This window comes from Centroberyx gerrardi, chromosome 12 (assembly GCF_048128805.1).
Source record: "Centroberyx gerrardi isolate f3 chromosome 12, fCenGer3.hap1.cur.20231027, whole genome shotgun sequence".
Taxonomy (NCBI): domain Eukaryota; kingdom Metazoa; phylum Chordata; class Actinopteri; order Beryciformes; family Berycidae; genus Centroberyx; species Centroberyx gerrardi.
The window spans coordinates 454,291-479,876 of record NC_136008.1 but is presented as its reverse complement, the minus strand read 5'-3'; the positions used below and the strand labels follow the sequence as shown (position 1 = coordinate 479,876).

The 25,586-nt window shown below is 44.1% G+C and overlaps 2 protein-coding genes across 3 annotated transcripts in view; one reads left to right on the top strand and one right to left on the bottom strand.

Moving 5' to 3' along the window:
- bnipl (BCL2 interacting protein like) lies at positions 1-24,698 on the top strand. Its single transcript, XM_078287328.1, has 10 exons — positions 1-222; positions 3,596-3,673; positions 6,962-7,026; positions 8,963-9,208; positions 10,334-10,537; positions 10,971-11,073; positions 18,827-18,958; positions 19,469-19,555; positions 19,736-19,834; positions 22,966-24,698. The coding sequence occupies exons 1-10, from the start codon at positions 179-181 to the stop codon at positions 22,988-22,990; spliced, it is 1,083 nt and encodes a 360-aa protein (XP_078143454.1). The 5' UTR covers positions 1-178; the 3' UTR covers positions 22,991-24,698.
- decr1 (2,4-dienoyl CoA reductase 1, mitochondrial) overlaps positions 1-25,586 on the bottom strand; it is a 317,727-nt gene that overhangs the window by 37,068 nt on the left and 255,073 nt on the right. The gene's annotated exons all lie outside the window — the stretch shown is intronic.

Genomic DNA, 25,586 nt, shown 5'->3' with positions numbered 1-25,586 from the left:
ACACACACACCCACCCACATCAACAAAGCAGTGTTACTCAAGAGGAATCAGGAAGATGCGGCGGACTGTCGGTCTGCTCAGCTGCTGAAACGACGTCCAGCTGCTTCATGCCTCCCGTCTCGCCGCTGGTCAACATCCCAGTGACATCACAGTGACATCACAGTGACATCAGAGGAAGATGGAGACCCACGCTGACCGGACGGACAAGTACATGCTGAACGGGTAAAACGCTTCATGAGTTATTGAGGATGAAAATACGACTTTAAGAAGCTTATAGCAATCACAGCCTCATGTTTCACAACCTGTGTGTGTGTGTGTGTGTGTGTGTGTGAGAGAGTGTGTGTGTGTGTGTGTGTGAGAGAGTGTGTGTGTGTGTGTGTGTGAGAGAGTGTGTGTGGTACAGAGTAGAGTTGGTTTCCTGAACTGAAAAAGGGAAGTGGTGTTTCTACTAGAACTCATTTCTCCAGACTGTCAGTTAATGAGACACGACTGGACTGCCTGTCTGTCTGTCTGCCTGTCTGTCTGTCTCTCTGTCTGTCTGTCTGTCTGTCTGTCTGTCTGCCTGTCTGTCTGTCTGTCTGTCTGTCTGTCTGTCTGTCTGCCTGCCTGTCTGTCTGTCTGTCTGTCTGCCTGTCTGTCTGTCTGTCTGTCTGTCTGTCTGTCTGTCTGTCTGCCTGCCTGTCTGTCTGTCTGTCTGTCTGTCTGTCTGTCTGTCTGTCTGTCTCTCTGTCTGTCTGCCTGCCTGTCTGTCTGTCTGTCTGTCTGTCTGTCCGTCTGCCTGTCTGTCTGTCTGTCTGTCTCTCTGTCTGTCTGCCTGTCTGTCTGTCTGCCTGTCTGTCTGTCTGTCTGTCTGTCTGTCTGTCTTTCTGTCTGTCTGTCTGTCTGCCTGTCTGTCTGTCTCTCTGTCTGTCTGTCTGCCTGTCTGTCTGTCAGCAGGCTGACTGTTGTGTAAGCAGCAGCAGGTTTCATCCAATCAGGAAGTGAGTTCAGCTGACTTCCTGTTTGCTCATCAGATCAGACAGGATTCACTGTAGTGCGGCTCAGCAGGTGCAGCACTTATAATACTGTAGTACTAGTAGTATTGTCAGTAGTATTGTCAGTAGTATTGTCAGTAGTATTGTCAGTAGTATTGTCAGTAGTACTGTCAGTAGTACTAGTAGAGTGAATGCTCTGTTTCTGTCACAGTAGAATAAAGTCTGCTGGAGAGCGTTGAGGCGGCTGTTTGGTATTTTCAGTCAGGACCAATCAGATCTCCTCTTTTCGTTCCCTTTAAAAGCAGTGCGCTCTTTCAGTGACATCACAGAGGAAGCTCCGCCTCCTCATCCCCACTCTGCTGCACACTGACACTGACAGTCTTTCACACCACAGACACACAGGTGTTTATGGTTTATATCAAACTGTCCATTTCATCACAGAACAGAGAACAGATGGATCTGTTCTCTGTTCTGTGTTCCAACAGAACAGAGGAACCACACAGAACCTGTCAGAGCAGCTGATGGAGAACAGTTAGCAGTTAAAGCTCCATATTCTCTGTCCAGAGTTTTATTTAGTGTCTTTCTGTCCATTCAAAGCTGTGTGTGTGGTGTCATGAACCAAAAACACTCTCAATCCATTTCTCCACGTTCATTTTCCAGCATCTCTCTGAGCCTTACCAAGAACAGGCCGTTTCTGTCTCCGTGTCTTTAAGGCTCATTAATATTAACGACCCTCCGTTCCGATCGGCTAACCGTTTCGAGAGCGAAACGTGAGACGCCGCGGCCCGGCGGCTACAGGTAGGGAAAACTCTCCGGTAATAAACGATGACGACCGCTCGACCGCTTTGAAAAAAACACTTTGTTAGTCTATTATTTCTTACAGAAATGATAATGAGCGAACCTTTGTGACGCCACAAAGTTACGGAAGTCCAAACGGCTCGTTTAGAGGCTCGCTTTTCTAATATGGATTGTGTGGATTTAGTTTTGATACTTTCACCATGTTTAGATACACATCCAACTCCTTTATCATCACAGAGGAGAGGGAGTCCTGTTTACATGATGTGGAGCTTTAACAGATATATTTGAAATGCAAAGTCAATGTTCAATGCTAACTAGCTAGCTAACATTGCTAAACATCAGTGACATCACATTAGCTGCTGTGTAGGAAACAGAAATGAAAGCTCGTTGCTCTGCTGCTTCTGAGCTGGAACCGACCGACTGGGAATTTCCCACCTCAGACTGTGACCTGAAGGCAGCGTCACGCTCTCTTCTGATTGGACCCTCGATCAGAAGAGAAGAGTTACCTGACTCGCTCTGGAAGACAAAGCGTCTCCGCCTCACTGCTGCTGTAACACTGCAACAATAGGAAGGCAGTGGCTTCCCTACACACACACACACACACACACACACACACACACACACACACACACACACACACACACACCCTACAGTCTAAATAGTTTCCATTACCTGCTGTTCAGTCGTGTGTCTGCATGTGATTTTCAGGAATGATAATATTCTGTTCATCACATCACTCTGTTCAGGCAGACAGACAGACAGACAGACAGACAGACAGACAGACAGACAGACAGACAGACAGACAGGCAGACAGACAGACAGAGAGACAGACAGACAGACAGACAGGCAGGCAGACAGACAGACAGGCAGGCAGACAGAGAGACAGACAGACAGACAGACAGAAAGCTCTGTCTCAGGTGTTGACAACGCATCATCAGCTGTGCAGCTCTCTGATTGGCTGCTGCTCCAGGTGATGTGGGCGGGGCTTAGTCTCACCTGAGCTGTGAGTCTAGAATGAAAATGTTCAGACTTTGATGAGGCTTTTCCCTGCAGAGCAGACAACATGAATATTCATGTTTTTCTCAGTATTCACCTGAATAATGATCTGATGTCTGCAGGTAAATCTGTCTATTGATTACTTGATTTATATCTTATCACTGGTCTGTCTGTTGTTGATGTCACACTGACAGTCTGGTTAGTGGTGAGAATTATTTTAGTTATTTCATGGCAGTAAAGCATGTTGGGAAGTAATGGAACAGTGTTCAGGCCTGCTGCAGGTTGAGCTGAACGCTTCGTTTGTTTTTATCTGGAAGAAGTTTCATCTTTTATTAGAGTGAAGAGATCTTGACGGAGTGTTTTGGGAAAGCTGCTTGGTAGTTTTCCTTTTACTTTTCACATCTCCATCTCACTTCATCTGGGCGAGACATGTTGGTACTTGTAGTTAAACAGCAGAGGAGAAACAGAGAGACTGTTCCGGAAATTTCAGATTTATAAAATATTGAATTAAAAGGCTGATGGACAGTCAGACTCAGCACATGCTGGTATCTCATGTATGAGAGAATGTTACACCAAACTCCATTCAACAATCAGTGAAGATCCAGACCTGCAGAACAAACTGAAGACTTCTTCTGAATCCTCACAGCCAGCACACCAAGCAGTTCCTGCAATAAGATTTCAACTTTTGGTTCTGCTGTTATTCTCACCATCTTCTTCCACCAGCAGGCACCATGCTGGGCAGCAGCCAGCTGGGAGCTGATTGGCTCCTGACAGAGCGACAGCCATCAGTCATGTTAAAGTTTGATTTGTCCTGTTTGTCCCTGCAGGGCTCCTGTAGGGGCCGCCGCCCCCAACATCCAGGACATGGAGCTGAGGGAGGAGTGGCAGGACGACGGCTTCCCCAGGTCAGCATGCCCTCTGACCTCTGACCTCTACCTGACCTTCAGCCTCCAGCAGAACCAAACCTTTCAAATCCTGATAGAACGTTCTAAAGATGTTTGGAGGATTGCAGTTCTGTTTCTCAGTAGAACTGGAAACTAAATCCAGCTGATCATTTGTACAGAAACCAGTTTCATCCTGAACTCTGAAGCCAAACCTTTCAGACTGTCTTTACACCTGGAGGTTGATGAACTCACGTTCACAGTTAAATTAGAGTTCATTTCCTCTGCAGTCTGAACTGAGCAGCTGCTGTTTAAATTCTAACTGCTGTCTGTGATCGGAGTAGAGAGACGATCAGCTGTTTGTTCAAGTTCAAGTTCAAGTTTGTTTATTTATATAGATATAATCACAAGCATGTCTCAGAGGACTTTACAGAGAATGAGCCTAGCTAGATCTAACTAAACAAAATCAGTGGTGAACAAAAAGATATAGGACAAGCATAGCGAAAAACACAAGGTAGAGAAGAGCAGATTTTAGCAAGACAATCTACCTGTTCTACAGCCTCACCTCCCCGGCACCCCCAGCCTTAGACCCTAATGCACACAAGGAAAAACTCCCAAGAAAAACCTTAGCAGGTTCTGTTTATCACTCTGAAACCAGCTGTTACTTTTCCTTTTCTGATTCTGTTTCTTCCTGCAGTCCAAATGAAAGTCAAGTCTGATTTAATGTTTTCATTTAATGATTTTCATTTCAGGCTTCAAGGCAGTAACAGCTGGAGGTTTGTGAAGCTGCAGACTGAAACACTGTTTTACAGTTCAAGTCCCTGAGACGAGTTTCACTCCTGAATTCTGTCAATTCTCCTGAAGTTTTGAAGTGATTCATCCTTTAAATACAGTACCTGATACAATCGATGGTTGATTGCTGATCCATAGGCGTCGTCAGCCAGGTCCACCTCTCCTTGTTCGTTTCGACTCTTATCCTGGAACGTCCTCAAGGTGGTGAGTCGACAGTGATTGGCCAAATCACTGCCCGCCTGTGGATGGCTTCCAGCTTGGTGCAGATCTGTTCCACCATAACCAGCAGGATGCTTTCTCTGCAGCGCTTGCTAAGTAGCGCTACACGCCGATCTCCTCTCCCCTCCGTTGATGCCCAAGATGGCAAGCGGTCTTGAAATTGATTGGGCTGGGACTTCCACTGAGCAGACCCAGACACTCCATCCCTTTGCTCGGACCTCATCTGCCAGGCTTGAATACTTTGCTTTACTTTGCTTTTACTTTCTCTGGTAGGCCTCCTCGCATCTCTCCTCCCAGGGGACGGTGAGCTCAACCATCAGGAGTTTTCTTTCCCACTGGGCCCAGATAATTATGTCTGGACGGAGAGTGGTGATGGCGATCCAGACGTCTATCCAAGTCCACTCCCATCTCCCATGCGCTGGCCTGCTCCAGGATGTTTCCTTTCCTTGGTCTTGCTGCTCCGACTTCCCCTGGTCTGACAAAGTTGATGTGGTAGCCTCTGGCAGGACCCCTCGTCTTCCACCTCACATCCTCTAGGATGGTGGCTAACTCTCTGAGGACTTGATCATGCCTCCATCTGAAGCGACCCTGTGCGAGAGCAACCTTGCAGGATGTTAGGACATGTTCCATGGTGGCGCACGTCACAGACGGATCGAAGGAGGAACTGTATTCTGGTGGGTTCCATTCTCCAGAGCTCGCTCCATGAGAAAGGCGGACGTTTCCCACCTTGTCCAGGCTCCCTGGGCTCCCAACCCCACTGCTTTTGCCTTTCTCTGCTCCTCCTCCATTTTGCGGATCTCATGTCTAACTGCGTCCTTTCGGAGGTGTTTGCTTTGGCCCATCTTATGGTCTTTGTTGTTCCGAGTTCCTGCCTTCCTTGGCAGACGTTTCCCACGATGTCAGCATGCTGCAGTCTGTTCTCTGCCTGCTCCACCGCCTTGGAGGCCACCCATTTCCTCCCAGTTCTGACCTCGATGTTGCAGCCCTGATTTTCGGATCTTTGGAGTGCTGGAGGGTCATCACCAGCCTGGATTTTGCTACTTTAAACTCTTCTACCAGCGATGTGATTGGTAGCTGTAGCATTGATGTCCTGCTGTACAGCCATCTGCGTAGGTGTCGGTTTGCAGCTCTCTCTAGTGCCTCTGCTGTTGATGAGGTGACCTCGTACAGGGTTAGGGGCCAGGCTATTCTCGGGAGACTCCGTGTCGGTACATCCAAGCTTTGAATTTGCCAGGAAGCCATGTCTTATCGATCTTGTGGAGGTTTTCCTTGAGCTGGCTCAGCAAGCGTTTGATGTTGAGGTGGGTCTTCAGGGTCTCGTCGTACCGCTTGCCCTGGCACTTGATGGGGTTGCTACTGATAGCTGGGATTTCCTCTTTCTGATTGGCAAGGTAAACCTGTTGGTTACCTTGCCTCTCCATATTACCAGGCTTCTTGATTTCCACAGCTTGAATGTCATCCTGGCCCATCCTGCTGTTTCCTCCAGTGCGGCTAAGATCCATCGTGCCTCCACATGGGTTGTAGTAATGATGGTGAGGTCGTCCATGAATCCTCTGCTCGGGGGTTGCCGGATTCCTCCCTCTGCCAAGGGGCCTCTTGTGGTTTTGTCTGCAGCCTTGATGATCAGGTTCATCCCCATCACAAACAAAATCACGGAGATGGTGCATCCTGTGACTATCCCCCTTTCCAGGGCTTGCTATGATGTGGTGGTGTTGTTGGCGGAGAACCTGAGCCTGATGCTGCTGTAGTAACTGCTGATAGCCTTTGGCTGTGCTCGGGAATGTGATAGAACCTCAGGGCTTCAAAGATCAGGGAATGAGGAACGGAGCCTTATGCGTTGGCTAAATCCAGCCAGACAACTGTGATTGATCTTAGCCTCCCTTATCAGCTGGCTGATGCTGGTGTGCTCAATGCACCTGAGGAATCCTGGTCTGCCTCCCTTCTGGACAGAAGAGTCGATGTAGTTGTTCTTCATCATGAAGGTGGTGAGCCTGTGGGCAAGGATGGCAAAAAAGATTTTTCCTTTTTAAGTAGTGATATTGTGCGAAACTGGTCAATCTTGGAATCATTACTTGAAATCATTACTATTTGCTAAATAAATGCCTTCAAATGACTCAAACTTCAATAACTTCAATATTAAATATTCAAAAATTAACTCCATCAGTCGTCTTGTCCTGATGACAGTTTTTCAGACAGTGTTGAAATGAATCTCATGTTGAAATGAAACTCTTAGTATTTAATATACAGTATATACTGTATATATCTAATAATGATCATTTGTGTGTCCTCACGGCGGTGCAGACCTCTCCCAGAGGATTGTGGGAGTCCAGAGGAGGAAAGTCCAGTGAGTGGCGAGAGACAGACAGGTAAACCTGATCCTGCTGAAATCCTCCTGACTGAGAGGACAGGAACAATACTGACAAAACCTGGAACTAACACATGAAGACATTAAAGACATTATAAAGACATTAAAGACACTATAAAGACATTATAGACATTATAAAGACATTAAAGACACTATAAAGACATTATAGACATTATAAAGACATTAAAGACACTATAAAGACACTATCAAGACACTATAAAGACATTATAGACACTATAAAGACATTATAGACATTATAAAGACATTAAAGACACTATAAAGACATTATAGACATTATAAAGACATTAAAGACACTATAAAGACACTATCAAGACACTATAAAGACATTATAGACACTATAAAGACATTATAGACATTATAAAGACATTAAAGACACTATAAAGACACTATAAAGATATTATAGACATTATAAAGACATTAAAGACACTAAAAAAGACATTATAAAGACATTAAAGACACTATAAAGACATTATAGACATTATAAAGACATTAAAGACACTAAAAAAGACATTATAAAGACATTAAAGACACTATAAAGACATTATAAAGACATTATAGACATTATAAAGACATTATAAAGACATTAAAGACACTATAAAGACATTATAAAGACATTATAAAGACATTATAAAGACATTAAAGACACTATAAAGACATTATAAAGACATTATAAAGACATTAAAGACATTATATGAGTGATGTGTTGAACAGAAAGCATTAAGCAGAAACACAAGTCAGTTTCCAGAAAAGCATTTTGTTTTCCTCGCTCCTCATCAGTGTCATCTGTGATCTGACTGGCTGTGATGTTTATGAGCTTCTGGTTTCTGTCTGTTCAGGTTCTGCTTCTGGTTTCTGTCTGTTCAGGTTCTGCTTCTGGTTTCAGTCTGTTCAGGTTCTGTTTCTGGTTTCTGTCTGTTCAGGTTCTGCTTCTGGTTTCTGTCCGTTCAGGTTCTGCTTCTGGTTCAGGTTCTGCTTCTGGTTTCTGTCTGTTCAGGTTCTGCTTCTGGTTTCTGTCTGTTCAGGTTCTGCTTCGGGTTCAGGTTCTGCTTCTGGTTTCTGTCTGTTCAGGTTCTGCTTCTGGTTTCTGTCTGTTCAGGTTCTGCTTCTGGTTCAGGTTCTGTTTCTGGTTTCTGTCTGTTCAGGTTCTGCTTCTGGTTCAGGTTCTGTTTCTGGTTTCTGTCTGTTCAGGTTCTGCTTCTGGTTCAGGTTCTGTTTCTGGTTTCTGTCTGTTCAGGTTCTGCTTCTGGTTTCTGTCTGTTCAGGTTCTGCTTCTGGTTTCTGTCTGTTCAGGTTCTGCTTCTGGTTCAGGTTCTGTTTCTGGTTTCTGTCTGTTCAGCTGAGCAGCAAAACTCTGCAGGAAGCAGATTTTAATATTTTAGTGATTTCTCTAATAACACTGTTCATGATTCATTTCATCTTCTGTACGCTGCCTGTTGTTTCCTTATAAATCCAACATCCTGGTTACTGAGTCTGCTGACCTTTGACCTTTGAGCTGACTGAGCAGAATCTGTTCACCAGTTCAGTTCCTCTGATTATCACCTGAAGACAGACAGACAGACACAGACAGACAGACACAGACACAGACAGACAGACACAGACAGACAGACAGACAGACAGACAGACAGACAGACAGACAGACAGACAGACACAGACAGACAGACACAGACACAGACACAGACACAGACAGACAGACACAGACAGACAGACAGCAGACACAGACAGACACAGACAGACAGACAGACACATGTTGTTGTCTGTGCCTTCAGGTCAGCCAGCTGAGCATCAGAGACAGAGTTGTATATTACAGCAGAGTTTTGTCCTTCAGGTTCGGACTGAGTATCAGTTTTCATGACTTCCTTTGTTTTATTAAACACTGACATCGCTCGTCATTCTTCTAACCCCGCCCCTCCCCTCAGCTCCGCCCACCGGCCTGGCCCTATCGGGAGCGTCGGGGGGCGGGGCTAAGAAGCGTCTGGCGGCGCCGGCCCTCAGCCTGACGCTGAGCCGGACCGACTCTCTGCCGGACGAAGGATTCTCCGCCGCCGGACTGTCGGCGCTCGACGACACGCCGTCCCTCGACATCAACCTGGAGGCTCTGGAGACGCCGTCTGACAGCGAGACGGGCACCCTGCCAGACAGCACCCACGACCTGGAGTGGGACGGTGAGACAGGCTGGGAGGGTGAGACAGGCAGCATGTAGAGAGAGACCGGAAAACAGACAGACAGACAGCACCCACCACCTGGAGTGGGAGGGTGAGACAGGCTGGGAGGGTGAGACAGGCAGCATGTAGAGAGAGACAGGAAAACAGACAGACAGACAGACAGCACCCACCACCTGGAGTGGGACGGTGAGACAGGCTGGGAGGGTGAGACAGGCAGCATGTAGAGAGAGACAGGAAAACAGACAGACAGACAGACAGCACCCACCACCTGGAGTGGGACGGTGAGACAGGCTGGGAGGGTGAGACAGGCAGCATGTAGAGAGAGACAGGAAAACAGACAGACAGACAGACAGACAGCACCCACCACCTGGTGTGAGAGGGTGAGACAGGCTGGGAGACAGACAGACAGACAGACAGACAGCAGTGGGAGGGTGAGACAGGCTGGGAGACAGACAGACAGACAGACAGACAGACAGCAGTGGGAGGGTGAGACAGGCTGGGAGACAGACAGACAGACAGACAGACAGACAGCAGTGGGAGGGTGAGACAGGCTGGGAGACAGACAGACAGACAGACAGACAGCAGTGGGAGGGTGAGACAGGCTGGGAGACAGACAGACAGACAGACAGACAGCAGTGGGAGGGTGAGACAGGCTGGGAGACAGACAGACAGACAGACAGACAGCAGTGGGAGGGTGAGACAGGCTGGGAGACAGACAGACAGACAGACAGACAGACAGACAGACAGACAGACAGCAGTGGGAGGGTGAGACAGGCTGGGAGACAGACAGACAGACAGACAGACAGACAGACAGACAGACAGACAGACAGCAGTGGGAGGGTGAGACAGGCTGGGAGACAGACAGACAGACAGCAGTGTGAAGATGCTGAACCAGTCACATCACTGATGACTAATAATCAGTCATCAATAACTTTTAACACCAAAACTACCAAAGATATTATTATCTGATCAGCTGATCAATTATCAGCTGAGAGGAAACTTTGGTCCTGAATGATTTTTTTTTAATTTGGCTTCTAAATTTCTTTTTTTCTCATTATAATGATAAAACTCTAATTCAGACGATGTAGAGCGTCACACCTGACCTTTGCCCTCTGACCCCTCTAGACGACCTCCCCCGGCTGGGGCGGGGCGGGGCCGGGGCCGGGGGCGGGGCCAGGAGCCCGGGGGAGGAGCTAACGGAGATGGGTCTGGAGCTGGACCAGGTGGACAGCAGGGGGCGGCGCTGGAGGAGGTTCTGTGTGTCCGGTCAGGAGTTCAGCGTCAACATGAGCGTCCTGGAGCCCTACCTGCAGGTCCTGTCGCACGGAGGTCAGAGGTCACACACAACAACACCTGACACACACAGGGTCAGAGGTCAGGGGTCAGGGGTCAGAGGTCAGGGGTCAGAGGTCACAGGGTCAGGGGTCAGAGGGTCAGAGGTCAGTAAAACATCAAAACACTGACATGTTGTTTGCAGCGAAGTGAAGCTGCACACACACACACACACACACACACACACACACTAACAGCCGTCTGTTTGCTGCTGTCTTTTACATCTTGATTGTAAAACACTTTGTAAACTTGTTTTTTGTGCAGTACAAAGATATTCTACTTACAGTCTTTTATGAAGGATTCATTTTACTTTTGCAGCATATAAAGTCAGATCTTCATGTTGCTTAATAGTAAATAGTTCTGTTATTTCTCCTCTGGATTGGCTCTCAGCACCATGTGACTCCTGCTCTTGTGTCTGATTGGCTGTAAGGTTACTATGGAGACGGGATGAATGCCATCATCCTGTTCTCTTCCTGCTACCTGCCAGAGAACACAGTGGAGGAGTACGAGTACGTCATGGAGAACCTGTTCAGGTCAGCACACACACACACACACACACACACACACACACACACACACCAGCTGACTCAGAGCTTCCCAGAAGTCTGTTCACCTCCGAGAGCCGAACATCTGAGAAATCAGCCAAGGAACCAGTTCCCAGTTTGTTCCCAGTTTGTTTCCAGTTTGTTCCCAGTTTGTTTCCAGTTTATTCCCAGTTTGTTCCCAGTTTGTTCCCAGTTTGTTTCCAGTTTGTTCCCAGTTTGTTTCCAGTTTGTTCCCAGTTTGTTTCCAGTTTGTTTCCAGTTTGTTTCCAGTTTGTTCCCAGTTTATTCCCAGTTTGTTTCCAGTTTGTTACAATTTGTTCCCAGTTTATTCCCAGTTTGTTAGTTTGTTTCCAGTTTGTTCGCAGTTTGTTCCCAGTTTGTTCCCAGTTTGTTACAATTTGTTCCCAGTTTATTCCCAGTTTGTTACAGTTTGTTTCCAGTTTGTTACAATTTGTTCCCAGTTTATTCCCAGTTTGTTACAGTTTGTTTCCAGTTTGTTCCCAGTTTGTTCCCAGTTTGTTTCCAGTTTGTTCCCAGTTTGTTACAGTTTGTTTCCAGTTTGTTCCCAGTTTATTCCCAGTTTGTTTCCAGTTTGTTCCAAGTTTGTTTCCAGTTTATTCCCAGTTTGTTTCCAGTTTGTTCCCAGTTTGTTTCCAGTTTGTTTCCAGTTTGTTACAATTTGTTTCCAGTTTGTTTCCAGTTTGTTTCCAGTTTGTTACAATTTGTTCCCAGTTTATTCCCAGTTTGTTACAGTTTGTTTCCAGTTTGTTCGCAGTTTGTTCCCAGTTTGTTACAATTTGTTCCCAGTTTATTCCCAGTTTGTTACAGTTTGTTTCCAGTTTGTTCCCAGTTTGTTCCCAGTTTGTTTCCAGTTTGTTCCCAGTTTGTTACAGTTTGTTTCCAGTTTGTTCCCAGTTTATTCCCAGTTTGTTTCCAGTTTGTTCCCAGTTTGTTACAATTTGTTCCCAGTTTATTCCCAGTTTGTTACAGTTTGTTACAGTTTGTTTCCAGTTTGTTCCCAGTTTGTTCCAGTTTGTTCCCAGTTTGTTCCCGGTTTGTTAAAGTTTGTTTCCGGTTTGTTTCCGGTTTGTTCCTGGTTTGTTTCCGGTTTGTTCCCAGTTTGTTAAAGTTTGTTTCCAGTTTGTTCCCAGTTTGTTCCCAGTTTGTTTCCAGTTTGTTAAAGTTTGTTTCCAGTTTGTTTCCAGTTTGTTCCCAGTTTGTTCCAAGTTTGTTCCCAGTTTGTTTCCAGTTTGTTAAAGTTTGTTTCCAGTTTGTTTCCAGTTTGTTCCCAGTTTGTTCCAAGTTTGTTTCCAGTTTGTTTCCAGTTTGTTTCCAGTTTGTTTCCAGTTTGTTCCCAGTTTGTTCCAAGTTTGTTTCCAGTTTGTTTCCAGTTTGTTTCCAGTTTGTTCCCAGTTTGTTCCCAGTTTGTTTCCAGTTTGTTCCCAGTTTGTTCCCAGTTTGTTTCCAGTTTATTTCCAGTTTGTTCCCAGTTTGTTTCCAGTTTGTTTCCAGTTTGTTCCTAGTTTGTTCCCAGTTTGTTTCCAGTTTGTTTCCAGTTTGTTTCCAGTTTGTTCCCAGTTTGTTTCCAGTTTGTTTCCAGTTTGTTCCCAGTTTGTTCCCAGTTTGTTTCCAGTTTATTTCCAGTTTGTTCCCAGTTTGTTAAAGTTTGTTTCCAGTTTGTTTCCAGTTTGTTTCCAGTTTATTTCCAGTTTGTTCCCAGTTTGTTTCCACTTTATTTCCAGTTTGTTCCCAGTTTGTTTCCAGTTTGTTCCCAGTTTGTTCCCAGTTTGTTAAAGTTTGTTTCCAGTTTGTTTCCAGTTTGTTTCCAGTTTGTTCCCAGTTTGTTCCCAGTTTGTTTCCAGTTTGTTTCCAGTTTGTTCCCAGTTTGTTTCCAGTTTGTTTCCAGTTTGTTCCCAGTTTGTTCCCAGTTTGTTTCCAGTTTATTTCCAGTTTGTTCCCAGTTTGTTAAAGTTTGTTCCCGGTTTGTTCCCAGTTTGTTAAAGTGTGTTTCCAGTTTGTTTCCAGTTTGTTCCCAGTTTGTTTCCAGTTTATTTCCAGTTTGTTCCCAGTTTGTTTCCAGTTTGTTCCCAGTTTGTTCCCAGTTTGTTAAAGTTTGTTTCCAGTTTGTTCCCAGTTTGTTCCCAGTTTGTTAAAGTTTGTTTCCAGTTTGTTCCCAGTTTGTTCCCAGTTTGTTAAAGTTTGTTTCCAGTTTGTTCCCAGTTTGTTCCCAGTTTGTTAAAGTTTGTTCCCAGTTTGTTCCCAGTTTGTTTCCAGTTTGTTCCCAGTTTGTTAAAGTTTGTTTCCAGTTTGTTTCCAGTTTGTTCCCAGTTTGTTTCCAGTTTATTTCCAGTTTGTTCCCGGTTTGTTCCCGGTTTGTTCCCAGTTTGTTAAAGTGTGTTTCCAGTTTGTTTCCAGTTTGTTGCCAGTTTGTTTCCAGTTTATTTCCAGTTTGTTCCCAGTTTGTTTCCAGTTTGTTCCCAGTTTGTTCCCAGTTTGTTAAAGTTTGTTTCCAGTTTGTTCCCAGTTTGTTCCCAGTTTGTTAAAGTTTGTTCCCAGTTTGTTCCCAGTTCGTTAAAGTTTGATTCCAGTTTGTTCCCAGTTTGTTAAAGTTTGTTTCCAGTTTGTTCCCAGTTTGTTCCCAGTTTGTTCCCAGTTTGTTAAAGTTTGTTTCCAGTTTGTTCCCAGTTTGTTCCCAGTTTGTTTCCAGTTTGTTCCCAGTTTGTTAAAGTTTGTTCCAAGTTTGTTCCCAGTTTGTTCCCAGTTTGTTAAAGTTTGTTTCCAGTTTGTTCCCAGTTTGTTTCCAGTTTGTTCCCAGTTTGTTAAAGTTTGTTCCCAGTTTGTTCCCAGTTTGTTCCCAGTTTGTTTCCAGTTTGTTCCCAGTTTGTTAAAGTTTGTTTCCAGTCTGTTCCCAGTTTGTTAAAGTTTGTTTCCAGTTTGTTCCCAGTTTGTTCCCAGTTTGTTCCCAGTTTGTTCCCAGTTTGTTCCCAGTTTGTTAAAGTTTGTTCCCAGTTTGTTCCCAGTTCGTTAAAGTTTGTTTCCAGTTTGTTCCCAGTTTGTTTCCAGTTTGTTCCCAGTTTGTTCCCAGTTTGTTAAAGTTTGTTCCCAGTTTGTTCCCAGTTTGTTCCCAGTTTGTTCCCAGTTTGTTAAAGTTTGTTTCCAGTTTGTTCCCAGTTTGTTCCCAGTTTGTTAAAGTTTGTTTCCAGTTTGTTTCCAGTTTGTTCCCGGTTTGTTCCCGGTTTGTTCCCAGTTTGTTAAAGTGTGTTTTCAGTTTGTTTCCAGTTTGTTCCCAGTTTGTTTCCAGTTTATTTCCAGTTTGTTCCCAGTTTGTTTCCAGTTTGTTCCCAGTTTGTTCCCAGTTTGTTAAAGTTTGTTCCCAGTTTGTGCCCAGTTTGTTCCCAGTTTGTTAAAGTTTGTTTCCAGTTTGTTCCCAGTTTGTTCCCAGTTTGTTTCCAGTTTGTTCCCAGTTTGTTTCCAGTTTGTTCCCAGTTTGTTAAAGTTTGTTCCAAGTTTGTTCCCAGTTTGTTCCCAGTTTGTTAAAGTTTGTTTCCAGTTTGTTCCCAGTTTGTTTCCAGTTTGTTCCCAGTTTGTTCCCAGTTCGTTAAAGTTTGTTTCCAGTTTGTTCCCAGTTTGTTTCCAGTTTGTTCCCAGTTTGTTCCCAGTTTGTTAAAGTTTGTTCCCAGTTTGTTCCCAGTTCGTTAAAGTTTGTTTCCAGTTTGTTCCCAGTTTGTTTCCAGTTTGTTCCCAGTTTGTTCCCAGTTTGTTAAAGTTTGTTCCCAGTTTGTTCCCAGTTCGTTAAAGTTTGTTTCCAGTTTGTTCCCAGTTTGTTTCCAGTTTGTTTCCAGTTTGTTCCCAGTTTGTTCCCAGTTTGTTAAAGTTTGTTTCCAGTTTGTTCCCAGTTTGTTCCCAGTTTGTTTCCAGTTTGTTAAAGTTTGTTTCCAGTTTGTTTCCAGTTTGTTCCCAGTTTGTTCCAAGTTTGTTCCCAGTTTGTTTCCAGTTTGTTAAAGTTTGTTTCCAGTTTGTTTCCAGTTTGTTCCCAGTTTGTTCCAAGTTTGTTTCCAGTTTGTTTCCAGTTTGTTTCCAGTTTGTTCCCAGTTTGTTCCAAGTTTGTTTCCAGTTTGTTTCCAGTTTGTTTCCAGTTTGTTCCCAGTTTGTTCCCAGTTTGTTTCCAGTTTGTTTCCAGTTTGTTCCCAGTTTGTTCCCAGTTTGTTTCCAGTTTATTTCCAGTTTGTTCCCAGTTTGTTCCCAGTTTGTTTCCAGTTTGTTTCCAGTTTGTTCCTAGTTTGTTCCCAGTTTGTTTCCAGTTTGTTTCCAGTTTGTTTCCAGTTTGTTCCCAGTTTGTTTCCAGTTTGTTTCCAGTTTGTTCCCAGTTTGTTCCCAGTTTGTTTCCAGTTTATTTCCAGTTTGTTCCCAGTTTGTTAAAGTTTGTTTCCAGTTTGTTTCCAGTTTGTTTCCAGTTTATTTCCAGTTTGTTCCCAGTTTGTTTCCAGTTTATTTCCAGTTTGTTCCCAGTTTGTTTCCAGTTTGTTCCCAGTTTGTTCCCAGTTTGTTAAAGTTTGTTTCCAGTTTGTTTCCAGTTTGTTTCCAGTTTGTTCCCAGTTTGTTCCCAGTTTGTTTCCAGTTTGTTTCCAGTTTGTTCCCAGTTTGTTTCCAGTTTGTTTCCAGTTTGTTCCCAGTTTGTTCCCAGTTTGTTTCCAGTTTATTTCCAGTTTGTTCCCAGTTTGTTAAAGTTTGTTCCCGGTTTGTTCCCAGTTTGTTAAAGTGTGTTTCCAGTTTGTTTCCAGTTTGTTCCCAGTTTGTTTCCAGTTTATTTCCAGTTTGTTCCCAGTTTGTTTCCAGTTTGTTCCCAGTTTGTTCCCAGTTTGTTAAAGTTTGTTTCCAGTTTGTTCCCAGTTTGTTCCCAGTTTGTTAAAGTTTGTTTCCAGTTTGTTCCCAGTTTGTTCCCAGTTTGTTAAAGTTTGTTTCCAGTTTGTTCCCAGTTTGTTCCCAGTTTGTTAAAGTTTGTTCCCAGTTTGTTCCCAGTTTGTTTCCAGTTTGTTCCCAGTTTGTTAAAGTTTGTTTCCAGTTTGTTTCCAGTTTGTTCCCAGTTTGTTTCCAGTTTATTTCCAGTTTATTTCCAGTTTGTTCCCGGTTTGTTCCCGGTTTGTTCCCAGTTTGTTAAAGTGTGTTTCCAGTTTGTTTCCAGTTTGTTCCCAGTTTGTTTCCAGTTTATTTCCAGTTTGTTCCCAGTTTGTTTCCAGTTTGTTCCCAGTTTGTTCCCAGTTTGTTAAAGTTTGTTTCCAGTTTGTTCCCAGTTTGTTCCCAGTTTGTTAAAGTTTGTTCCCAGTTTGTTCCCAGTTCGTTAAAGTTTGATTCCAGTTTGTTCCCAGTTTGTTAAAGTTTGTTTCCAGTTTGTTCCCAGTTTGTTCCCAGTTTGTTCCCAGTTTGTTAAAGTTTGTTTCCAGTTTGTTCCCAGTTTGTTCCCAGTTTGTTTCCAGTTTGTTCCCAGTTTGTTAAAGTTTGTTCCAAGTTTGTTCCCAGTTTGTTCCCAGTTTGTTAAAGTTTGTTTCCAGTTTGTTCTCAGTTTGTTTCCAGTTTGTTCCCAGTTTGTTAAAGTTTGTTCCCAGTTTGTTCCCAGTTTGTTCCCAGTTTGTTTCCAGTTTGTTCCCAGTTTGTTAAAGTTTGTTTCCAGTCTGTTCCCAGTTTGTTAAAGTTTGTTTCCAGTTTGTTCCCAGTTTGTTCCCAGTTTGTTCCCAGTTTGTTCCCAGTTTGTTCCCAGTTTGTTAAAGTTTGTTCCCAGTTTGTTCCCAGTTCGTTAAAGTTTGTTTCCAGTTTGTTCCCAGTTTGTTTCCAGTTTGTTCCCAGTTTGTTCCCAGTTTGTTAAAGTTTGTTCCCAGTTTGTTCCCAGTTTGTTCCCAGTTTGTTCCCAGTTTGTTAAAGTTTGTTTCCAGTTTGTTCCCAGTTTGTTCCCAGTTTGTTAAAGTTTGTTTCCAGTTTGTTTCCAGTTTGTTCCCGGTTTGTTCCCGGTTTGTTCCCAGTTTGTTAAAGTGTGTTTTCAGTTTGTTTCCAGTTTGTTCCCAGTTTGTTTCCAGTTTATTTCCAGTTTGTTCCCAGTTTGTTTCCAGTTTGTTCCCAGTTTGTTCCCAGTTTGTTAAAGTTTGTTCCCAGTTTGTGCCCAGTTTGTTCCCAGTTTGTTAAAGTTTGTTTCCAGTTTGTTCCCAGTTTGTTCCCAGTTTGTTTCCAGTTTGTTCCCAGTTTGTTTCCAGTTTGTTCCCAGTTTGTTAAAGTTTGTTCCAAGTTTGTTCCCAGTTTGTTCCCAGTTTGTTAAAGTTTGTTTCCAGTTTGTTCCCAGTTTGTTTCCAGTTTGTTCCCAGTTTGTTCCCAGTTCGTTAAAGTTTGTTTCCAGTTTGTTCCCAGTTTGTTTCCAGTTTGTTCCCAGTTTGTTCCCAGTTTGTTAAAGTTTGTTCCCAGTTTGTTCCCAGTTCGTTAAAGTTTGTTTCCAGTTTGTTCCCAGTTTGTTTCCAGTTTGTTCCCAGTTTGTTCCCAGTTTGTTAAAGTTTGTTCCCAGTTTGTTCCCAGTTCGTTAAAGTTTGTTTCCAGTTTGTTCCCAGTTTGTTTCCAGTTTGTTTCCAGTTTGTTCCCAGTTTGTTCCCAGTTTGTTAAAGTTTGTTTCCAGTTTGTTCCCAGTTTGTTCCCAGTTTGTTCCCAGTTTGTTTCCAGTTTGTTTCCAGTTTGTTCCCAGTTTGTTCCCAGTTTGTTCCCAGTTTGTTCCCAGTTTGTTAAAGTTTGTTCCCAGTTTGTTCCCAGTTTGTTCCCAGTTTGTTTGGGGACCTCTGGAACAGCCTCAATGACCCCTGCAGGTCCCCGAGCCCCACTATAGGAACCACTGATAGTGGTTTTGTTCTGGTTGTTAATGTGTGTTGTTAAAGGAATAGTTCACCCAAAAATGATCTCCTCCCCCCATGCCAGTAGAAATCAGGTAAAGTTTGTCAGTCCAACAGTCCCGCAGATCCCTGGAAGAAGTACAAGCAGCTTTCTCCAGAACAGCTGCAGCTGGAGACCTTCCGACCGTCTTCAGACTTCAACAAATAACAGAAAATAACCATAAAATGTCTCCATGCTGCTCTCACAGCATCATCCAAGTCTCCTGAAGCCAAATGATCCTAAAGAGACTTGAAAAGACATTTACACCATTATTTAGCTGAAATCGCCTCTAGCTGTTATTTCAAAATACGTCACGTTTGCGCACCCCGGCCTCGATAGGTAAGACTAGCTCCAATTACCAGAAACAAGACTTCAGGTTTGGCCGTTTAGCCTTCAAAATAAAAGCGTGAGATTTTAAATAGGTAGAAATACTGTTTTAAACCAACTACTTTGTATTTAATCGTCAAATTCAATAAGCGAGCACCCATATTAATATTTGATGTCCACTTTAGTCTCTGTTTTGTTTGTATTCTGCACAATGCAATACATGCAGCGTTTATAGTTAAAAATGGCACATTTTATGGCATTTTTCATTATTATTATGACATCAAATATTAATATGGGTGTATTTTTTGAAGTCTGAAGACAAGTCTCCAGCAACTTCAGTTGTTGTGGAGAAAGCTGCATTGTACTTCTTCCAGGGATCTGCGGGACTGTTGTATGGACTAACAAACTTTACCCAATTTTCTACTGGCATGGGGGTGAGTAGATAATGACAGAATTTTCATTTTTGGGTGAACTATTCCTTTAATGCGTGTTGTTAATGCGTGTTGTGTGGCAGGTACATGGTGGGCACGCTGGACCTGATGGTGTCGGAGAACTACCTGCTGGTCTACCTGTGCGGCATGGCGCCCAGGAACAAGATGCCGGCCGTCAGGTGGCTCCACCAGTGCTACACCTCCATCGACAGAAGGTACGCCGCGGCTGTTTACACGTCTGCCTCTTTTAGTGAAGAGAGAAGGGGATGACGTGACAAAGGGTTCTGGTCCGGATTCGAACCGAGGACGTCCTGTACTGCTGCTGTCTGTCCAACCGGACACCAGGGGGCGGGGCTCTGGACCGGCTCCTCCTCTTCCTGTTTCCCTGCTGCAGATGATCCAGAAACAAGAGCAACAGATTTTCTACTTACTGACCCACAATCTGCAGCATGTTACTGCTGACTGGTTAAACTTCATTTAACCAGGAAAGGATTACATGACATGACCGGGAGCTGCTCCTGACACTGAGCAGCTCCTCTGCAGCAGCAGTGCCTTGCTCAAAGGCTCCTCAGCAGGACTTCATTCACTTTCCTCACTCACAACCGTCCAATCAGCAAGCCTGCCTCTCTGACCTGCAGTCTACTGCTGCCACCTAGCTGCAGGCTGAAGGACTGCAGTGTGTGTGTGTGTGTGTGTGTTAACTGTGTCTCCTCCTCTTCCTCCAGGCTGAAGAAGGACCTGAAGGGTCTGCTGGTGGTCCATCCTGCCTGGTACATCAAGGCCCTGATCACACTGGTCAAACCCTTCATCAGGTCAGTCCATCTCTCTCTTCATTGGATTCTACATTGAGTTTTCTGTTTTCCAGCTTTAGTTGTTGATCATGAATAATGAGTAAAGTGTGAATATTTAACATCTGTGAATAGAAGTTGAAAAGTGGGTGTGGCCTGTGGATCGGGAGGTCACTGACCTTTGACCTCTCGTCTCATCCGCAGTGAGAAGTTCAGCAGGAAGATTCGTTTCATCCACAGCCTGCAGCAGCTGGAGGAGCTCATCCCCACCGACCGGCTGCAGATCCCCGACTGCATCCGCCAGTCAGTAGAGTCCAGTCTGCTGCTTCTACTGCTTCTACTGTCTCTACTGGTTCTACTGTCTCTACTGCTTCTACTGTCTCTACTGGTTCTACTGCTTCTACTGTCTCTACTGGTTCTACTGTCTCTACTGCTTCTACTGTCTCTACTGGTTCTACTGCTTCTACTGTCTCTACTGGTTCTACTGTCTCTACTGCTTCTACTGCTTCTACTGCTTCTACTGTCTCTACTGGTTCTACTGTCTCTACTGCTTCTACTGTCTCTACTGGTTCTACTGTCTCTACTGCTTCTACTGCTTCTACTGTCTCTACTGGTTCTGCTGTCTCTACTGCTTCTACTGCTTCTACTGTCTCTACTGCTTCTACTGCTTCTACTGCTTCTACTGCTTCTACTGTCTCTACTGGTTCTGCTGTCTCTACTGCTTCTACTGTCTCTACTGGTTCTACTGTCTCTACTGCTTCTACTGCTTCTACTGGTTCTACTGTCTCTACTGCTTCTACTGTCTCTACTGGTTCTGCTGTCTCTACTGCTTCTACTGTCTCTACTGGTTCTACTGTCTCTACTGCTTCTACTGCTTCTACTGTCTCTACTGGTTCTGCTGTCTCTACTGCTTCTACTGCTTCTACTGCTTCTACTGTCTCTACTGGTTCTACTGTCTCTACTGCTTCTACTGTCTCTACTGGTTCTGCTGTCTCTACTGCTTCTACTGCTTCTACTGTCTCTACTGCTTCTACTGCTTCTACTGTCTCTACTGGTTCTGCTGTCTCTACTGCTTCTACTGCTTCTACTGGTTCTACTGTCTCTACTGCTTCTACTGTCTCTACTGGTTCTACTGTCTCTACTGCTTCTACTGCTTCTACTGTCTACTGCTTCTACTGTCTCTACTGGTTCTACTGTCTCTACTGCTTCTACTGCTTCTACTGGTTCTACTGTCTCTACTGCTTCTACTGTCTCTACTGGTTCTACTGTCTCTACTGCTTCTACTGCTTCTACTGTCTACTGCTTCTACTGTCTCTACTGGTTCTACTGTCTCTACTGCTTCTACTGCTTCTACTGCTTCTACTGTCTCTACTGGTTCTGCTGTCTCTACTGATTCTACTGCTTCTACTGCTTCTACTGTCTCTACTGGTTCTACTGTCTCTACTGCTTCTACTGTCTCTACTGGTTCTACTGCTTCTACTGTCTCTACTGGTTCTACTGCTTCTACTGCTTCTACTGTCTCTACTGCTTCTACTGCTTCTACTGCTTCTACTGTCTCTACTGGTTCTACTGCTTCTACTGCTTCTACTGTCTCTACTGGTTCTACTGCTTCTACTGCTTCTACTGCTTCTACTGTCTCTACTGTCTCTACTGGTTCTACTGTCTCTACTGCTTCTACTGACTCTACTGCTTCTACTGCTTCTACTGCTTCTACTGTCTCTACTGCTTCTACTGTCTCTACTGGTTCTGCTGTCTCTACTGCTTCTACTGTCTCTACTGGTTCTACTGTCTCTACTGCTTCTACTGCTTCTACTGTCTCTACTGGTTCTGCTGTCTCTACTGCTTCTACTGTCTCTACTGGTTCTACTGCTTCTACTGCTTCTACTGTCTCTACTGGTTCTACTGCTTCTACTGCTTCTACTGTCTCTACTGTCTCTACTGGTTCTACTGTCTCTACTGCTTCTACTGTCTCTACTGGTTCTGCTGTCTCTACTGCTTCTACTGTCTCTACTGCTTCTACTGCTTCTACTGTCTCTACTGCCTCTACTGTCTCTACTGGTTCTACTGTCTCTACTGCTTCTACTGACTCTACTGCTTCTACTGCTTCTACTGTCTCTACTGCTTCTACTGTCTCTACTGCTTCTACTGCTTCTACTGTCTCTACTGCTTCTACTGTCTCTACTGCTTCTACTGCTTCTACTGCTTCTACTGTCTCTACTGGTTCTGCTGTCTCTACTGCTTCTACTGTCTACTGCTTCTACTGCTTCTACTGTCTCTACTGCTTCTACTGCTTCTACTGTCTCTACTGCTTCTACTGCTTCTACTGCTTCTACTGTCTCTACTGTCTCTACTGCTTCTACTGCTTCTACTGTCTCTACTGTCTCTACTGCTTCTACTGCTTCTACTGCTTCTACTGTCTCTACTGCTTCTACTGCTTCTACTGTCTCTGCTGCTTCTACTGTCTCTACTGCTTCTACTGCTTCTACTGTCTCTACTGCTTCTACTGTCTCTACTGCTTCTACTGCTTCTACTGTCTCTACTGCTTCTACTGCTTCTACTGTCTCTACTGCTTCTACTGTCTCTACTGTCTCTACTGCCTCTACTGTCTCTACTGTCTCTACTGCTTCTACTGTCTCTACTGTCTTTGCTGCTTCTACTGCTTCTACTGTCTCTACTGCCTCTACTGTCTCTACTGCCTCTACTGCCTCTACTGTCTCTACTGTCTTTGCTGCTTCTACTGCTTCTGCTGCTTCTACTGTCTCTACTGATTCTACTGCCTCTACTGTCTCTACTGTCTCTACTGCTTCTACTGCCTCTACTGTCTCTGCTGCTTCTATTGCTTCTACTCTCTCTACTGCTTCTACTGGTTCTGCTGCTTCTACTGCCTCTACTAGTTCTGCTGTCTCTACTGTCTCTGCTGCTTCTACTGTCTCCACTGGTTCTATTGTCTCTGGTTCTATTGTCTCCACTGGTGCTTATCATCAGGACGTTCACACTATGAGCCGGCTGGTCGATGTGTTGCTCTGTTCTGACTGGTTGTGGGCGGGGCCAGGGGCTCTGTGGGCGGGCCCAGATGCTCTGTGGGCAGGTCCAGATGCTCTGTGGGCGGGCCAGATGTTCTGTGGGCGGGGCCAGATGCTCTGTGGGCGGGTCCAGATGTTCTGTGGGCGGGGCCAGATGCTCTATGGGCGGGTCCAGATGTTCTGTGGGCGTGTCCAGATGCTCTGTGGGCGTGTCCAGGGGCTCTGTGGGCGGGTCCAGATGCTCTGTGGGCGGGGTCAGGGGCTCTGTGGGCGGGTCCAGATGCTCTGTGGGTGGGGCCAGGGGCTCTGTGGGCGGGTCCAGATGCTCTGTGGGCGGGGCCAGGGGCTCTGTGGGCAGAAACAGGCAGATCACATGACTCACTGCCTCCTGTGTTCTCTGGTCTCCTGCAGGTTGGATGAGAAGATGAGCAGATGAAGCCTGAGGAGAACAGAGGATCACACATGGAGGCTCATCAGCAGGATGGAGGATAAAGGTCAAAGGTCACCAGGCTCCTGGCAGCCTGCAGGAAACATTAAGACTTTGCTTCACTTTATTTATGTCTTTGAATCAAGAGGGGGGGGGAGGGGGCATCATGGTGAATAGAAGTAGGCTCTACATGATTAGGGAATGTAAATAGTGATAATGAATAATGTATATAGGTGTATTGAAATTAATAATGTAAATAGGTGGATTGAAGGAAATAAATTAAAACTTGAAACAATGTACAGAGACGTCACTCAGTGTTTTCCAGTGGGACGACTGCTGTTTATACCAGAGTTAGAGGGACAGGTCACACATTTTATCTACTGTTTTGCAAAATGAACATGTTTTATATTTTACAAAATGTACAATCTGAACTTCTGCTGCTGCTGAACGACCGAACACACACTCTGTAGTTTTGGTATGAAGGAATGTAAAGTGGATGGAAGATGGAAGGAGGCGAACCGCGAGACTCCGCCTGGCTGTGGGCGGAGCTACAGGCCTGATGCAGTAAAGCAACAGCCAATCAGCTTCCAGCAGGACTATCAGGACTCACACAGTATTTACAGAACGGCTAGACTCACCTGCTGCTGCTATATACAATACACACACATTCTATAATACATATTTTATAATACACACACATTCTATAATACATATTCTATAATACACACACATTCTATAATACATATTCTATAATACACACACATTCTATAATACATATTCTATAATACACACACATTCTATAATACATATTCTATAATGGAAGACAGATTCTATAATACAGACAGCTGACAGTACAGCACAGTCCACTGGTTTCTACTGGTTTCTACTGGTTTCTACTGGTTTCTACTGCAGCTGACAGTAAACCAGAGAATCCAGACTGGTCCAGCAGCAGACTGGTTGTGTTGAAGTTCTTGATGTTTTATTGATGATTTATCTGAAACTCTTCAGCAGCGGTGAAAACATCTGTGAGCTGCTGTTTGAACCAGAGAGACTCACAAATATCCAGAATTATTGTCATGTGTTATCATGTCTAATGGCATATTTCTCCATGTGTAATTCTGCACTTGAATATGTTTTAAATTATAAATATTCAGTCAGATCTTCACAAATCTGTGACTCAGCATCACATCTCGTGTCACATGACTGTTGACACTGTTCCAGTTTTCTGTCAAAACATCTGAAAACCAAATCCAACCTGTTCTGTCTGAGTCTGACTTCCTTCATGTCAAAAGTGTTGAGGATTCAGACAGCAGCATTAGGGGAACAGGACTCTGCCACAACACATTAGAATATTAATTTATCTGTAAATATCAGAGACAACAGTTACAACTCATCAAAGAGAAAAGAGTTAATAAATAACTCCACAGTCTGAAAAGTGACTGATGTCAAGTGGAAAAAACACTGGAGATTTTCACCTGACAGATGACACTTGGATGGAAGCATCGACATTTTTTAAATACTGAATGATGAACTTCGTGTAATATTATTTTCTGAATGTGGATGTTAGTGTTTTGTAGTGAGACTGTGAACCCACAGTCTCACTACAAAACATGTTTCTGATCAGATCCTGAACTCAGTGAGGATCTCCTCTGTCCGTCTCTGTCTCTTTGTAATATTTTTTTCACATGATTACAGAATAAAGCTTCTGCTTGCTGTGCTTGTTTGCGGCTGCAGTCTGTTGGTGTCAGTTTGTTAAATACAGAGAAAGGAGAAACTGTTTCTGTTGTGATTCATTTGTCTTCTCAGCCTCGCTGTGTTTATTCATTCATAATCTTCTTCATGTTCACCTAACTCTTAATTGTGATATTTCTTCAGCATTAGACAGAATCAGAATCAGATTCACTTTCTCCAGATACATTTTCACATACTAGGAGTTTGACTTGGTGAGGTTGGTGCAGAGCAACATGCAGACATTTAGACAAAGGCCCAATCCCAGCGCCCCCTACAGACTGAGCCCCCTGTGAGCAGCTGGAGAGCCGGAGTGAGGGGAGGAACAGGACGGCACTTTGTGGCATCACCTGTTGCCTTGACAACGTCAGACGTTACTATCTCCCGTCAATTAATCCATTTGTAATTTACTCTTTGTTTGCGCTTTTGTCTAAACAGCATTATTAAACTAAAATGAAAAAAATGTTGATGAATAATGTTAAATAGGCCTAGGTATATGTTTTGTAACATTGCAAAGTTTATACTGTGCTAATGGATATAGAAAATACTCTTCATTCTACTAGAGGTTAACCTGCACTACATCATTACAATATGTAAAATATGTCCAAAAAAAAAAAAGATAACAAAAAAGAAACAGTAGGAGGCACGTTGAAAACAAAAGGTACTTTTAATAAAGCTTAATGAGCACAAATAAGCACATAAAGGCTTTATTACATGCTGCTTATATTAGCAGCATCTAACATCCTTCTTAAACGTTTAGGAAAACTTAACTTTCTTTTTTCTCAAATTAGCTGTTTATCCTGTTATAATGTTGCAATGTTTTCTCTTTTAACTGTATCTTGCATGTAGTTTGATCCGTTCATGCCTGTTTCTCTAA